At 40.3% G+C, this 17026-nt stretch overlaps 1 protein-coding gene across 1 annotated transcript; it reads right to left on the bottom strand.

Annotated features, from left to right (window-relative positions):
* Positions 1-922: 922 nt before the first annotated feature.
* Positions 923-12046, bottom strand: MTERF1 (mitochondrial transcription termination factor 1). The gene is made up of 3 exons (XM_006114456.4): positions 11924-12046; positions 5639-5731; positions 923-3027 (listed from the first exon to the last, which is right to left on the bottom strand). The coding sequence occupies exons 2-3, from the start codon at positions 5639-5641 to the stop codon at positions 1828-1830; spliced, it is 1203 nt and encodes a 400-aa protein (XP_006114518.2). The 5' UTR covers positions 5642-5731; positions 11924-12046; the 3' UTR covers positions 923-1827.
* Between the last annotated feature and the right edge of the window lie 4980 nt (positions 12047-17026).

The following is a 17026-nucleotide window of genomic DNA, read 5'->3' as shown; positions in this document are numbered from 1 at the left end:
TCAAGGATTGAGCTCACAACCCTGGGTTTAGCAAGCCAATACTCAAACCACTGAGCTATCCCAGTTAACCAGATTGTAACATCCTAGTTTATCAATTAACCAGTTAAACTTTAGGTTTAACGGGTTAAGTGATTCCACACCTCACCCCCACATGGAGGGGCTGGCAGCAGGAGCCAGCAGCCCGATGCATAACAGGGTTGGCTCCCACTCCTGACCCTCCCATGCACAGATGGCCAGCTCCTGTTCCTGGCCTCCCCCACATGTGGGGTGGCCCTTCCAGCCCCCTTCTATGCAGGGGAGCTAGCTCTTGACCTCTCTGGGGCTGGAGTAGCCCTCTACCCCTAGTGGGCTATGGGTGGGAGGCTATTCCTGGGTACTGGTTAATCGGTACTTGGTAAGTGTCATCCAGTAAGGGTGATGCTTATTGGATAACCAGTTGACCGGTTATCCATTCACATCACTACTTAGAATCCAGGATGTTTGGCTTTGTCTACAATGCTGAGTTTAACGTGACAGTATGGTCATGCCACAGATGCTGCGAAAGTCCTCTTACAGCATGGTATAAGTAGACCACCTCTGCGAGGGGAGTAGCTAACAGCACTGGGAGCCTGTCAACAAGACAGGCACTTTATAGTGCTGTAACCTGTTGTGCTTGGTGGGTGGGATTTCACACTCCTGAGCAAGAAAATTACAGCACAGTTAAGCGGCAGTGTAGACCAGCCCTTACACCTCACCCTCTTCCTGCAATGGAGAGAGTGAAAAAAATAGATGTTTACAGCTAGTTAAAGCAAAAGCATTAGAAATGTGATCACGGGGTAAGAAACATAGAAGCATACATATGTAAATATTTATAAACCCTTAGACTGTATAATTATGTGGGGAAAATATGTCTTTATGCACTTGAAATAAAGAGAATTACCCGTTCTTAAAAATCAAAAGGAGTCTGTATTATGTTTCAAGAAATAATGCCACATTCTCTTTCTGCATTTAGGAGCTCTCTCCTTAAAGTATCTATGATTTGCGCATGCCAAGTGCATTTGTCCTCATCCGAGACAAATCTGTATCATTTAATGAATCATCTGTTATCCAATCATTAGGCTTTAATGTTACATTACTTTACCAATTGCTGTAAAGGAAACTTCTCTTCTCAGGGTGTCTATCAGATTTAAGCCAGTTAGATTTAAGTCAGCTCTTCATATTCTTAGATTTTTATAGGCTTACAGGGGGATATGCTATAATATAGAATACACCTATGCCAACCCTTATCTGTGGACCTTTCAATGCATTTCTCAAGGACAAAGGCTCCTTAGAGCATACCTATGCATGATGAGATGAAGCAATGTAAAGAAATAATAGAATATCCCACTTTAACAAGGGGCTCCTGCAAGAACTTCAATGGGGTTCCAAAAGGATGCAATGGTTTGCCCGTGCTATGCCAGTTCCAGAATCAAAGGTATGAATCATCTCTTGCTCTTGTATGGAAGAAAGGGCAAATGGTATACCTGACTTATCTTCTCTATACCATTCATTATTCTACATATCTCTAATTGCTCCTCCAACTGGAGTCCTCTCTGAACAGTCCCACTTCAATATCTGATATCTACTACCTTCACAGTTGGTAAGCAAGACACCAAACAGCACTCCTGGTCACCCCATAGCACCCCACTAGTGATAGCTGAATTTTTAACTTATCCTTAGCAAGCAGTGCTAAGTAATTACCAATTATTTTGAAATATGTTTCAGAATAATGAAACAGGACATTTTTTTCAAGTTTTTAAAATTTCAAGGTGTGACAGTATTTTCACAGGATTGTGTCCTCTTGATTAATCACCGTGCACTATGTAATTTTTCCAGTTTAGCTTCAAATCTTTTTTTACTGAAAGCAAGGACACCAATTCCATAAGTGTTGAAGTCATAGCTAGCTTTTTGCAGTTCCTTGATTCTGTCTGTTATAGTACTGATACTTACATCCAGAACCCAAGAAGTTTCAGCTATTTGTTTCATGTGAATATTTGCTTGCAAGAGGCAATCTATTTTATCACTGAACTTCTTGGATGAAAGGAAGAGCACTCGTGGATATCTAATAAATAATCTATCCACCTCTCTTTCAGTGCACCCAAGAGATAACAGTTTCTCTTTAGCAATTGTTAAGTTTTTTTTAATATATTCATTAGATAAGTCCAAAATGTCAGCTCCACAGCCATGTAGCAGAGATAGTAATTCCTCATTGCTCAGATGGAAAGAGGATTGCAGGAACTCAACGTTTGCTTTCACTTGCTTGCTGCTCCGCAGGAGAATTAAGACATTTTTAGAAATTACATGCTTCACAAAATCATTTGGGTTTTTACCACCTAAAGATAAACAGATCTCATGCAGGAGGTCAGCCATCTGAATGTTCAACTCCACTCTGTTAGAAAATGCCCGTGGTGCTCTGGTCAAGATATTGCAAAGGTCTTTAGAGGTTAGCCCAAGAGAACTGAAGAATGTAATATTTTTCTCCATATTGATGTTATTACAGGAACGAAAGAAGGACTCAGGGGAACGTGCCAGAATATTTACAATTTCCAAGTCAGTCATCAAAATACTTCTCCAAAGTTCCCAACGTTTTTCAAGAGACTCGTAGGAGCGTGTGATGGCTCGTGGATAACGTGAGATGATGCTGGCAATGATTTCATTAGTAGCCCCTTTGCTTTGCAGAAATTGTTCGAGGTCCTCTTCATTTGTAATCATCTTCTTCAGAACTCCAGGTTGTCTCCTTCTCACCATTTTAACATCCACTCCCATGCATGCCAGTTTGTTTATTAGGCTGCCATTCTCCTGGTAGGACTCTGCAGCAGCACTCTCTAACTTCAGACAGAAGTGCCTAAAAGACACTGGTCTGAACAGAATCTCTGCTGAAAATCTAGTCAGCCAGAAATAATTCATATTGAAAAGTAGTGAGTTTTTCGTCTGTAATAGCCCCCTGGCTGCCATAGGGATCAGCAACTGCAAGTATCTCTGCAATACAGTATATCCACTGTTTATCATCTGAAGGAAGAAAAACACAGCCATAATGCACAATTATTCAACTCTGAATGAAGAATATTTGTTTTTTAAATTGTTATAACTTAAAAATAAAAACATAACCTGCCCAAGTAGGAAAATCTAACTATTCGGTTAAAAGATATGGCTAAGCCCTCCCCCTTTAAAAATTAGCAAATTCAATATTCTGTCTAAAATTCGTTCATTTAAAATTCTGGAGGGAGGCACACAGAAGTGTACAGGGTTAGTACCATGAAACCAGAATAAAATGTTCAATTATATTAAAGGAGTAAAATTCAGGCTTCCATCTCTTGAGCATGGCACAGGCAGCTCAGATGGGAGGCTAGGATAGCTTTAAACCACCTTTGCCCTAGTTCTGGACTGCTGTGGTGTTCTACTCTGCTGAAAGTGTCCTCCCCTTCTGTCATAACTCAGGAAGCCCTGAAGGTCTGTTTGCATTATGGTAGACTCCCTGGGCAGCAGTACTGCTCAGAATTTCCCGCATGCCTCAGCACTCCTCTCCCTGCCACTGCGATTTCCCCAGGACAATGCCTTATCCATGGGTTTGAGAAGGGTCCTTGGAGGACAGTCTACAGCTGTCTCCTTCAGCTTTTGTTCCAAAGGAGCTCTTCTCCCAGGTGGATCTGGGGTCCTTTTACACTCCTGGGGTCCCTTTATTCAACACAGAAGAAGTACGCACAGGAGTGAGAACCTCACTCATGGCAAATATTCAGCAAAAAAAGTTTTCATAACATTGATATCTTATAACATTCAACTCTGTCTCCTTTCATGATTGCCAACATCTGCAACTGTACTTCATGGCACAGTTCTCCAATCCCTGTGTGTATTCTGGTTAAATTCATATTGCGTTCTGGGTTGATCTACCGTATTTTTTTCCCTCTCACCCTCTCAGGGCAGTTAGGAGTTCCCCAGACACTTCTGGCTGTCAAGAAGGAACCCCGAGGGCTCCGTTTCAGATGTCATTGCAAAGGTCAGAGCTTCAGACACTGGAAGGAACAAGCATTTCAAATGCAGGAAAGAAAAATCTTTGGCATCACAATGCAATGGGGAACATTACCAAAAAACAGAGCTGTATTGATCATTCGAGGGGGTTGAGGCTAGTAGATTTTGTGACCCTTGCAGGAGGCATAAGGGATCTGTTGAAAAAGGCTTTTTCTTAACAGATCCCGCTCTAGATTGCCACTTTTTGCCAACAAAGTGCTGAGTCAGCAAAACACAGTGGCCATTTTCATGCAAATTAGGCACAGGATATTTAAATCCCTGCCTCATTTGCAATGTTGACCTGCCTAATCTGCATCCCTCTGTGGACAGATGCAGTCTAGACATATCCCTAGAGACAACTAAGCAAAAGGAAAAAGAGAAGAACCTTGCACCTAAGGTCCTATTTTAACAGTGTGAGTAGGCAGGAGAAGCACTAATGCCACCCCCTTAATCCTTTCACCCAGCTCTGAGAGCAGCCCACGGGCCTCTGTCAGTGTTCCCTATTGCACCATTGCTGCCAATTATGGAAAGGCAGATGTCTTTCAAAGGGCTGTTCTAACAAGGACAAGAGAAGTGCTGAGGCAGCCCTAGGAAAGATCAGAGCCTGGGTGGCTGGATTCAAGCAGCTGTCAAAACAGCCATAACCTACTTCCCTCCCACACACATCACAGTAGCCTAAACATTGCTCGTTCCTCCACATACCTGTTTTGGAGACGGTTAGAGTTTTCCAATCCTCTGCTAGCTCAAATGCCTCCTTCACTAATTCAGGGGCATCAAATCAAGATTTATGCAGCTGGACTTCCTCTTTTTAACTCCTCCAAAAGCCCCACCCCCCACCACAGTCGGTCATCTGAGAGGAGCTCTCAAATACTCCTTTGTAGCAGCAGCAGAACTTTTTAAAGGGACCTTAAATGTATGTATGTATATAACTTGCCATATTTTGGGCCGTAACTGGTCCTAAACCTCTTTTAAAAACAAAGTGAAGGTCATAGAACCTATTGAAGGTAACCACCTTTTAAAGAAAACTCTTCATTTCATAGCTACCCACGCCTCCATAATTGCTTATCTGAGTTTTAAAAGATTACTAAGATGATCAGAGGAGATCATAAAAACTCAAAAGCAGAGTACCAGAAAGCAATAATAAAACAGTAATACTTTGTATACTTACCCAATGTCTTTTACTGAACACTCAAAAAGCTCTAAAAAGAAATTATGCCTCACCACACTGCTGTGAGATAAGTATTTTTACATCAGTTTTATATCTGAGTCATCTGATGTACAAACTGGATGATGGATTTGTTTAAGGCCATACAACAAATTAAAGGATAGCTATGAAAAGACTCCAGCAGTATAGTACTTACTTTTCATCCTGTACTTTAACAATTTGGTCCAAAACTTTCTTAGCAAAAAAATTTCACTCTTCCCCCTTCTTTCCTTTCTCTTTTCACTATTTCACTTCTCTTTCTCTTCCCCTTTTGATTTTGTCCGTCCATTTATTCCTTCTTAGATGGCATCAAGGTGGTTTTAATTTAAACTGCCATAAATAGTGGTTTTGATATCTGAATCTAATATAGTTAAACATATAAAAACGAATTTAGACTCTAGCATGACTCACCATTAATTGTAGTGGCTCAGCATTAAACCTTGAGTGTGTGCAAACAACCTATTGGTATTTCTCTTTACCTAGGTCGCAATCCTTTTCCACTCACTGCAGTAGGAAGAAAAAATGTAAATCAAACGGTCAGACAAAGTTACATAAATTAACAATCCAAGTCAGTCCTTAAAACAACAGTAAATATGAAGTCACTAGCTCAAGCAGTAGCTTGTGAGCCTCTGTTACATGGAACAAGATCATCACATTATAGTCTGGGCCCACACAAGGGGCAATGAACTGTTTTGTTGCCTGTGGAGTAGCCCTGTAGCCAGGGCTGATTATTTGTGGGGCCTAGTTCAAATGATGCGCTGTGGCCTGGGATGCCACACACCGGTTCCGGGGCTCCAACTCTGCTCGTGCGGGATTGCACCAGCTGCTCCTTCAGTAGCAGAGAGCTCCTGGGACACCCTCACCACTGGCACCTGCAGCAGCCTCTACCTCTTTTCCCACAGGCAGGGAGCCCCGCGGCCTGCCATGCAAAGCTGGCACCTTCAGGGTGCACCTCAAGTAGGACAGACGGTAGGGATGTCAACGTACAGTTGATTATACAATTAACCAATAACCCTGGGCTTATCGGTTAATCCTAGTGACTACATGCTCTTCCCCTCCCGCCCCCACCTTGCTGCCTCTGATACAGAGGCAATGGGGGAGAGGAGGCAGGCAGGCACCAGTGTTCACATGGAGCTGGCTTTTAAGCCAGCTCCCCACGAGCACCAGCTCACACCTGCTCCTACTTGCCACCCCTCGTGTAAATATGTAACCTCTAAAATTTCCAGCAGTTACAAGTTTACTCAGATACCTGATAGGGATATTAACGAACAGGCAGGGCCAATAACAAAGCATGGGGCCATGTGTGGGGGAACAGAATGCACACACCTCTCGCTGGCCCTACCCTAAATCTTGCCAGCAGCAAGATTCAGAAATGATTAGACAATTAGAAAACATGCTTTATAGTGATGGATTCAAAAACTTAATCTATTTATCTTAAAAAAGAGAAGGGTAAAAGGTATTGATTATAGTCCATAATTATCTACACAGGTAACAAATGGGTGGAATTTGAAACTAGATACATTCAGACTGGAAATAAGGTGTACATTTTCAATGAAAGTCATTAACCATTGGAATAATTTACAAAGGGTCAAGATGGATTCCCCATCACTGAATTTTTAAATCAAGCTTGGCTTGTTTTTCTCTAAAATACATGCTCTAGGAATTATTTTGGGGAAGTTCTGTGGCTGTATTGTACAAAAGGTAAGACTAGATAATCACAGTGACCTCTTCTCACCTTAGAATATATCACGATGTAGTGGCTCTTGGAATGTGCTCATAGTCATGCTACAAGATTTTTTATTCCTTCTTACTTGTGTGTGCCAACACACAGGCCAGGCTATAATATGGTTCATAAAATCGGTTTTATAAGAAACCCACATTAATACATAATAAGTTTACAGTAACAACAGAATATAGCTTTAAGAATCAGACCCAAAGTCTATTGGACTCAAATGGAGTTTTTCCCCTGACTTTAGTGGGCCTGAGATCAGACCCCATGTTTCTACCAACATGTGAAATACAGGTGCACTTTGAATCTGAGTCTGCTATAAAATGTTTTCTTGTTCATTTGGACAATAGTACGGTAGCCAAATCCCAGAGTTCCTTAGATAAATGTTGATGAGAATCTTTCTGTTCTATTGAGAAATTTTCCATTAAAAATTCATTAGAGGCTCTGTCACTTCTATATTCCAATATTATTATAGCAGTGAATGAAGATCAGATACAGAACTGTAACTAATGATTACATTTCTCATTTAACTGAGAGAAATTATCTTGGAAGGAAAGTCATAAGGATGACCTCCAATGGATAACAATCTCCACACACCTCTGCAACAAAGGAATATAATAAAATTTTATTTATTAGTAAAATGTATTTACAAGTAAAATTTTCAGGCTAACAGATTTATTTGTAGTTCTTTCAGCAATTGTGCTATAAATAAAAATAAATATTCTATTATAGCCTGTATTTTTCAACCATGTAGCAATCCACCAAACCCCAGAACATATAACAGACAGTGTTCCCCTAGCAGTTAACTATCAAAAGATCATTTTCAGGGATAGAGAATTTGCCACAGCATATCAGACCATGCGTGTATCAAAATCCAATATGGTAGCACCAGAGAATATCTGTCACTTAAAAGGAGGGCAGCCACGACTTATTCTCATCCATGTCCAGACCCACTGAACCTGTGGAGAAATACATTCCTTATCCATGTTCTGATCAGCTGATGCAATGAAACAAGATTTGGCAATCTGTATCTTAGTATGAAGCAAAATGCAGGACTATGTAGCACTTTAAAGACTAACAAGATGGTTTATTAGATGATGAGCTTTCATGGGCCAGACCCACTTCCTCAGATCAAATAGTGGAAGAAAATAGTCACAACCATATATACCAAAAGGATACAATTTAAAAAAAATGAACACATATGAAAAGGACAAATCACATTTCAGAACAGAAGGGGGATGCGGGGGGGGGGGGGAAGGAAGGAAGGTAAGTGTCTGTGAGTTAATGATATTAGAGGTGGGGAAAGTTAGATGTCTGTGAGCTAATGGTATTAGAGGTGATAATTGGGGAAGCTATCCTGGTAATGGGTAAGATAGTTGGGGTCTTTTTCAATCCGCACCCCCGGAGAGTGTCGAATTTTAACATGAATGACAGTTCAGAGGATTCCCTTTCAAGTGCAGATATAAAAGGTCTTTGTAGAAGAATGCAGGTGGTGAAGTCGTTGAGACATAGCGAAGTGTCTGAGACGTTTGTCCAATGTACATAGTATTCCAGAAATATAATTTATGCTATCATGTGCCGAAAGTGTCCGTCTGCTATGTTCATTGGACAAACGTCTCAGACACTTCGCCAAAGGATTAATGCCCACAAAACAGATATCAGACAAGATCACAAAGAAAAAACTATTTCTTGCCATTTCAACCAGAAAGGACACTCTCAACGACTTCACCACCTGCGTTCTTCTACAAAGACCTTTTACATCTGCACTTGAAAGGGAATCCTCTGAACTGTCATTCATGTTAAAATTCGACACTCTCCGGGGGGGGGGGGGCGGATTGAACAAAGACCCCAACTATCTTACCCATTACCAGGATAGCCTCCCCAATTATCACCTCTAATACCATTAGCTCACAGACATCTAACTTTCCCCACCTCTAATATCATTAACTCACAGACACTTACCTTCCTTCCTTCCCCCCCCCCCGCATCCCCCTTCTGTTCTGAAATGTGATTTGTCCTTTTCACATGTGTTCATTTTTTTAAATTGTATCCTTTGGTATATATGGTTGTGACTATTTTCTTCCACTATTTGATCTGAGGAAGTGGGTCTGGCCCACGAAAGCTCATCATCTAATAAACCATCTCGTTAGTCTTTAAAGTGCTACATAGTCCTGCATTTTGCTTCAGCTACACCAGACTAACGCGGCTACATTTCTATTACTGTATCTTAGTATGGCGTTTTTAGGATGCCACTCAGCAAATACCTATTACTTAAAATTGAACTACCAAGTACTGATGGGATAAAAATGTATTGTGCAGGTACCTAATTGTGCTGGCTATCATTTTGATACAATTTAAAAATAACTGATCACATCAAACTTGGGTGGGACATAAGGCTGGGGGGGTGGGAGAGAGAGGATTGCAAACACTGTGTAGGACAGAATTAAAATTCAAAGGGATCTTGATAAATTCAGCTATAGACAACAAAATGAAATTTAACAAAGACAAATATAAAAAGCTACACTTAGTGAAGAAAAACCAAATGCACAAATACAGAAGGGGGGGGGAATTCCTGGGTTGACAGCAGAACTACTGAGAAGATTCTGGGGCTAAGGTTTTTGCTCAAGAAATCTTTTGCGGAAGAGTTCCTGCGCAAAAACTTCTTATGCAAAAGCACGTTCACACCTCAAAGCGCATCGCTTTTGCAATGTGCTTTTGCGCAAGAGAGCGTCCACACTGCATGGATGCTCTTGCACAAGAAAGTTCTGATTGCCATTCACAGAATGGCCATCAGAGCGCCTGTGCTTTTTCGGATAGGCTCTTTTTTTGCAAGAAACCCCTGCGGAGTGTCCATACATGCCTTTTTGTGCAAGAGCTGTAGCACAAAAAGGAGTTATGCCTCATAGAAGGAGGCATACCTACACTGCAAAAAGCCCTCTGTTCTGTCAATTGACTGTAGATTTTCTTGCGCAAAAATGCGCTTGAGGTGTAGATGCTCCGCGGGTTTTTGCACAAAAACCTTGTAGTATAGACGTAGCCTGGGAGTTGTATGTGAATCACAACCTCAACATAAGTCAGTAATTTAATGCTGTTTAAAAAGTTTTGGTTGCATTAATAGAGGCACAGCATGCAAGTCATGGGACCCGATAGTACCACTTTACTCAGTGCTGGTTAGCCCTCAACTGGAGTACTCTGTCCAATTTTCATCAACTCTGTATAGAAAGAATGTAAAGAAACTGGAAAAGAGCCAGAGACGAGTAACAAATATGATAAAAGGGATGGGAAAAAAGCCATATTAGCAAAAGCTGAAATTGGGTATGTTTAGACTGGAAAGGGGAGATTAAGGGAGGACACGATAGCAGTCTTCAAATACTTGAAAAGTTGCCATAAAAAAATTTAAAAAAAGAACAAAAAGAAGAAAATTTCTTGCCAGAGAAGTGCAGGACAAGAAACAATGGATTCAAACTACAGCATAGCAGATTTAGATTAAATCTCAGGAGAAACTTCCTGAATGGAAGACAATAGAACAATGGAACAGACTGCTTCTTCATTGGAAAAACAACAAGGATTCATGAGTTGTATTCCACAAAAGCTTATGCCCTATGTCCTAATAAGTGTATTAGTCTTTAAAGTGCCACTGGTTTCCTTGTAGTTTTGCTGAAACAAACAGACTAACACCACTACCCCTGTGAATTCTTCATTTGAGATTTTCAAAAGGAGGATGGATAACCATCTGTCTTGGAGGGTTTAGACACAACAAATCCTACATCTTGGTAAGGGGTTACATTAGCTAACCCTTGCAGCCTCTTCTAACCCTATCATCCTATGATCCCATCCACAAGGGCTAAGCAGCTATGTGTTGAAGATCAACTTACCAAGAAACAGCTTTAATTTTTATCCTGTGATACATAATTTATTAAAATTGGTTATGTCTTGCAGCACCAAATAATTGATCCAATTTAGAAACAGAAATGTATAGTAAGTGCATATGAAATGTGATTTAATTTCAGGAATTAAAATGTAATAATAATTACAGCAAAGTTTATTTTACAAGGGATGCTCAATCACAATACCACTTTATTAAAGAGGAGTATGTTATGCCTAGTACAAATTTACTGAATTATAGTTTTAGTACAATACTACTCAGCTGTGCCAGTCAGCAGCAGGGATCCAGTGTGCTGCACAGTCTAAGAGGCAGTTTCTGTCCTGAAGGACTTGCAATCAAAGATCCTGGACCTGGAAACAGCTGCTAACAAGTGCCCCTTTTATAGATTATGCCTTTTTAAAATATTTCCTGTCCCTAAAAACATGCATTTTGTCTGCCCTGACTCGTATGATAAGAGAAGAAGAACTTTCTTCCAAAACAACAAGGGACATACCATTGCACAGCTCATTTCTTTTTAAAAACATTCTAAGCAATAATTCTCCCTCTCCCTTCAACGTCCCCTAACTAAGCATCATCCATTGGGATACTTATTTCACATTGCTCAGCATGAGATCTTTGCCAATACACACAAGATCTAGTCAAATTTCAAGCAAAAATTCAGACTAATGAGTACAGTTGAGTATCTTTAGAAACCCTATTAGAAGGACAAAGTTAATATATAATTGATCTAAACCCTCTTGGTGGCATTCAGCATAACAGAATCAATCCTCAAATTGCTCGCCCGTAAGACCACTTTGACTTCCCTTTAGTTTTCCTAACTATTCCTACTGGACAAAGCAAATATTTTCATTTTTAAATACCTTGTGCTTTCAGTGCATACTAGCTATCTTCTTTTAATTAAATAATTTCACAGCAGTTTCCCTATATTTCTTGTTTCAGCTTTGCAATTTGCATACTAATAGCAGTCACATGAAAAGCGCTATAGCCAAGATGTATGGTGTTTTTCGTTCTGTAAGACTGAAAAAAAACCCTGCATCTTTCCTTAGGAACCGGTGTTGTCAGACTAAAACATAGAACTTACCATGCCGCTGCGGTTCGGAGCTTTCTTCCTCATCGCAGGTTAAAGTTGAAAGCTAACAAGGAGAGAACAACAGTCAAAGCTAGTAAAGAATAACACTTCATATTTAAAAGGATTTGGTTTTCGTTTTAGTGCTGCCACCTACCAGATCCCTGTTTTCACTCACTTTAGTTAAAGTGAATTGCTGCACCAGGAGGTGGCAGTACAAGATAACATAACCATGTAATTTCTGAAGCGGTATGGAGGAGGGAATCATCCACGCAGGATTCATTGTGAATGCAGCCGTTTACAACTTAATTTTTTTATCCTGAGGATCAATGTCTTAAGGAACTCTCAGAGGGATAGCCGTTTTTGTGTGTATCTGCAAAAACAACAAGAAGTTCTGTGGCCGCTCTAGGAGTAATGGATTTAAGTTGGACTTAAGCTTTCAAGGGTAAAATCCACTTTGTCAGATTCACAAAGTGGGTTTTACTCACAAAAGCTTATGCCCAAATAAATCTTTTAGTCTCTAAGGTGCCACAGAACTCTAGTTGTTTTAAAGGAACTCTTGAACCCTTTTTACTTAAAACATATGTGGGCTATTACTAAGACATGTTACAACTACATGTAAATAAATTGTGTTGATTATTCATTAATTTTAGGTTTTATAAGAAAATGGAAGACTACTTGTTTATAAAGCATATTTAGACTTGATCCTTATACAGGCTTTCTGTCATATAATTAGAGGTATCTCAGAAAACAGAGAGATCTTAATGGCAGTGTCCTAATTGGTCAATTAGTATATACAACAAAAATATCCTTCATAAATATAGACTTAAAATTAAAGGCAGTGTAAGCAGATGCAGCTTGCAACTCTGTTGCTTTCAGAAGGGTTCCATACATTTATTTGAGTCTGATTTTGGTTCTCGATGTTTTTATGGAGAGTGTACAAAAGAAAGTGGACTAACAACCTTCACAATGACAGATATCTGAATCGTATCCAAGTGAGTCTTAAAAATGCATGTGAAATATGGAGCAGAGACATTGCCATTGATCTTCATATAGCACCATCACATTGCTTCCCGGAGTAATAGTTTCATTAAATGGATGGGTGAGGATTCTAACATTTTGGAAGGATATAGTAGAGGTTTTCAAAATCATGACTGGTGTGAAGAAAGTAAATAAGGAAAAGTTATTTACCTGTTCCCAAATGAAATTAACAGGTAGAAGGTTTAAAATAAACAAAAGGAAGAATTTCTTCACATAACACAGAGTCAACCTGTGGAACTCCTTGCCAGAGGATATTGTGAAGACCAGGACTTTAACAGGATTAAAAAAAGATCTAGATAAATTCATGGAAATGAAATTCATGGAAACTAGATTCATCAACAGCTATTAGGATGGGTAGGAATGGCCATCTGTTTGCGAGAAGCTAGAAATAGGTGACAGGGAGGGATCACTCAATGATTACCTGTTTTGTTCATTCCCTCTGAAGCACCTGGCATTAGTTACTGTTGGAATACAGGATACTGGGCTAGATGGAGCTTTGCTCTGACCCAGTATGGCCAGTCTTATGTTCTTATGTCTCTTACATTATTTATTAAGATTGCCACATGACCGGGGTTTTCCAGGATTGTTATTTTTTGAGGTAGCTTTCCCAGGAAACCTATAAGGGTGCTCAAACACAATACACTGTCCAATTTTATGGGCTTGCGATCATCCTGGATGGCAACCCAGTGCATTGTTGTCAACACATTCACATTGAGTACCAATTTTTAAAAACAAATTCAGCTAAAATAAAGGTATTTTATTATTTAATTTTAGCATAAAGATAGATCCAATGTGTCAATTTTTTATCAGAGCAGTAAAGTGTAGCAGTTTATTAGGATTAATCTTGACCCCAGTGCCTACCCAGATAACTAACCTTGGTACATATGGGCAGCTGTCTATAGCTGCTGTTTCCCCCTCAGGACTGCAGTAGCCTGAGAGGTCCATATGGGGAAAATGACTGATGAATACCCACACTGCTTGGCCACTGATCCACTCACTTCTTCTCTGACCCATTCCCTAAGTACCTAAGTTAAGCTTTGGATTCTTAACCAAATACCTACCAGTTCCTATTGGACTAATAGAGGATGGCATGTAAAGCCTTATCCTTTACATGTAATAATTTAATTCTGAAAAAAACAGAGCTCTCCATAGAATGCACTGCTTTAGGACCGACTAATTCTCATAATGAAAGTAATTCTATTCTCTGATATATTTTCGGACAGTCTGACACATGACAGTCTTCTCCATTTCAGCACCTACAAAATTTACTAAGGGTGCATCTACACTGTACCGTTATTTCAGAACAACAGCCATGCGTCTACAATGCAAGCATCTATACAGCAATTCCAATATTTTGAAATAACATTGAAATAATGGATGGCTTATTCCAACTTCTGTAAACCTCATTCCACAAGGAATAACTTCTCTTTCTAAATAGCTATTTTGATAGGGTATGTGTGGATGCTCCACTGCTACTATTTTGAAATAGCTCCTCACCAGGGCCATTCTAAGTAATTTCTCCTTAGTGCTTCCTGGGGCTTTAATTCGAGGTAGTGCATTTGCATTAGGGAAGCCTGCCTCAGACTAATTTTGAGACTTCCCTGTAGTGTAGACATGCTATTTCAAAATAAGCGTGCAATGTAGATGTACCCTAAGAGTCACTGTTCAGGAATTCTAGCTTTTCTGGATTTCACTGCCATGGGTACGAATTCTAGGTGACGTAATTTCTCTTCTCACTGGAGCTGGATTTAAGGGTAAATGACCGTTCTTGGGGGTGGGCTTGGGAGGTGTCGGGCCCAGAATGCTGCTTTTCTGGGTAGCAACACAAAGGAAAATAGAAGTAAAATGTTTCAGTTATTCCATATGTGGATCCATTTTTCTAGAGTGTCCATATTTCCCTATAGTAATAGAGATGTAGTCGTGTTAGTCTAGTCTTACTGAAACAAAAGACAGGACTATGCAGCACTTTAAAGACTAACAAGATGATTTATTAGGGGATGAACTTTCGTGGGCCAGACCTACTTCCTCAAATCAAATTGTTGAAGAAAATTGGCATGACCATATATACCAAAGGGATACAATCAAAAAAAGAGAACACATAAAATTGACAAATCATATTTTAGAACAGAGGGGTGGGAGGACAAGTAGTGAGAGGGGAAGGTTAGTGTCTGTGAGATACAGATATTAGGGGTGATAATTGGGGAAGCTGTCTTTGTAATGGGTGAGATAATTAGCATCTTTGTTAAGGCCCATAAGTAAAGTGTCAAATTTAAGCATGAATGACAGTTCTGAGGCTTCTTTTTGAAGTCTGGAATTAAAATCTCTTTGAAGCAATATGCATGTTTTAAGGTCACTGAGAGAATGGTCAGTCTGGTTAAAATGGAAAGCATCCGTTTTCTCTCTGTGAAAGACCCTGATGTCTGTTTTATGTGTATTCGAGAGAAGTCTGAGGGGTACATCAACACAACTGAAATTTGGAGAAAACTGAATTTTTGTTTTAAGTTTTACAGCATTTTATTATGTTTGTACTTTTTACACCCAAAAATTTCATCACCCACCCAGTGTCTATGAGATAATGATATTAGGGGTGATAATTGGGGAAGCTATCTTTGTAATGGGTAAGGTAGTTAGCATCTCTGTTAAGATGCATTCGTAAAGTGTCAAATTTAACATGAATGACAGTTCTGAGGTTTCCCGTTGTATTCTGGTGTTAAAGTCTCTGAAGCAGGATGCATGTAGTTAGGTCATTGAGACAATGCCCAGTCTGGTTGAAATGACAAAAAACTTTTTTCTTTGTGAAACTGTCTGATGTCTGATTTGTGTGCATTGATTCTTTGGCAAAGTATCTGAGAAGTTTGTCTATTTGTATTTCCCTATGTTGAGTATGGGACATCTAGTAAAATTACTCGTATTCAGGCTAGTTAAATGGCAGTCAGACAGAACTGTGCAATACAAACGGTCAAATTAGTATCAAGTTGACTGAGTCCCTGTTAAACACAAATAATGTGTAGCTGGATTCTTTGTATTTATCTTCAAAGCTTTAGGGTTCACATGGGGAGAAGGACACACACACATTCCTGTACACCTCTCTCAAACTGCAGGGTGACTGACCGACACAACCCTCTCTGGCCTCCATTCTCCAGCCAGAGTGGGCCCTCAAGACAGACCCACCTGTCCTGGTACCTCGATCCTTCTCTTCCCAAGGCAACACATGGGAGCATGCAGGGTCACTAAGAAGGGATGCACTCCACTGGGGAGGGGGGGAAATATGGAGGAGCAGTAGGGAAAGGACAGCAAGAAGGGGAGCATGAAAAGGACTGATGGGTGGGCAGCAGAGACAGCAAGTAATTGGCTGTCATCTGGCTCCTGCTCACACTCAGCAGCCACTGCTGCTCACAGTGCACAGTCAGTGCCTATCAGAAATGGGGGACTGGGTGGGGCCCTGCTGCCTAAGGGTGGACATGCAGCAGGGGCTACATTGGTGCAGCATGGGAAAAGTGGGACCCATGTGCTGCAGCTTTGACATGCCACCAGCCTTCCATGCCCACCTCTATCACCACCCACTGGACCCCCTACTCACCACTGGCAAGCAGGGATCTGGCCAGCAGGACCTGCCACTACTTTTGAAGAGAGAGACAAATTGTCCCATATTTTCTATGTTTTAAAGAAAAACTCCCAACACTTGCAAAAGGGCTTAAATATAGTACTGTCCCTTTAAAAACCAGGATGCCTGGTCACCCTAATTTTTCCATTAACCTCCTAGAATGTTCTGAATGTTTATACAATCTCATGGAATCTTGAAATGGTACTCAGAAGCTTAACAAATGGAGATGGGACCACCAATGATTTTACTTGCCAGGGGTGTCATTTGGTCTAAGGCTAGTCTTGCTTCTCAATTCTAGTATGGGCACTTTAATCTGCTGTTAAGCAAGGTCCACAAACATTTGGAGGGAGGCAGATTACACTGGCAAGTATTTATTCTTATAAACTGGTACATTCCCCCCAAATTATTGGGAATCACAGGTTTTGAGATAAAGGTTATAAAGGTGTCATACTAAAACCAAAGTTTTATATTCC

The sequence above is a fragment of the Pelodiscus sinensis genome, chromosome 2 (assembly GCF_052426305.1).
Source record: "Pelodiscus sinensis isolate ZL-2025 chromosome 2, ASM5242630v1, whole genome shotgun sequence".
Classification (NCBI taxonomy): Eukaryota; Metazoa; Chordata; order Testudines; family Trionychidae; genus Pelodiscus; species Pelodiscus sinensis.
Note: the sequence above shows the minus strand (reverse complement) of the source record. Positions and strands in the feature narration are given on the sequence as shown.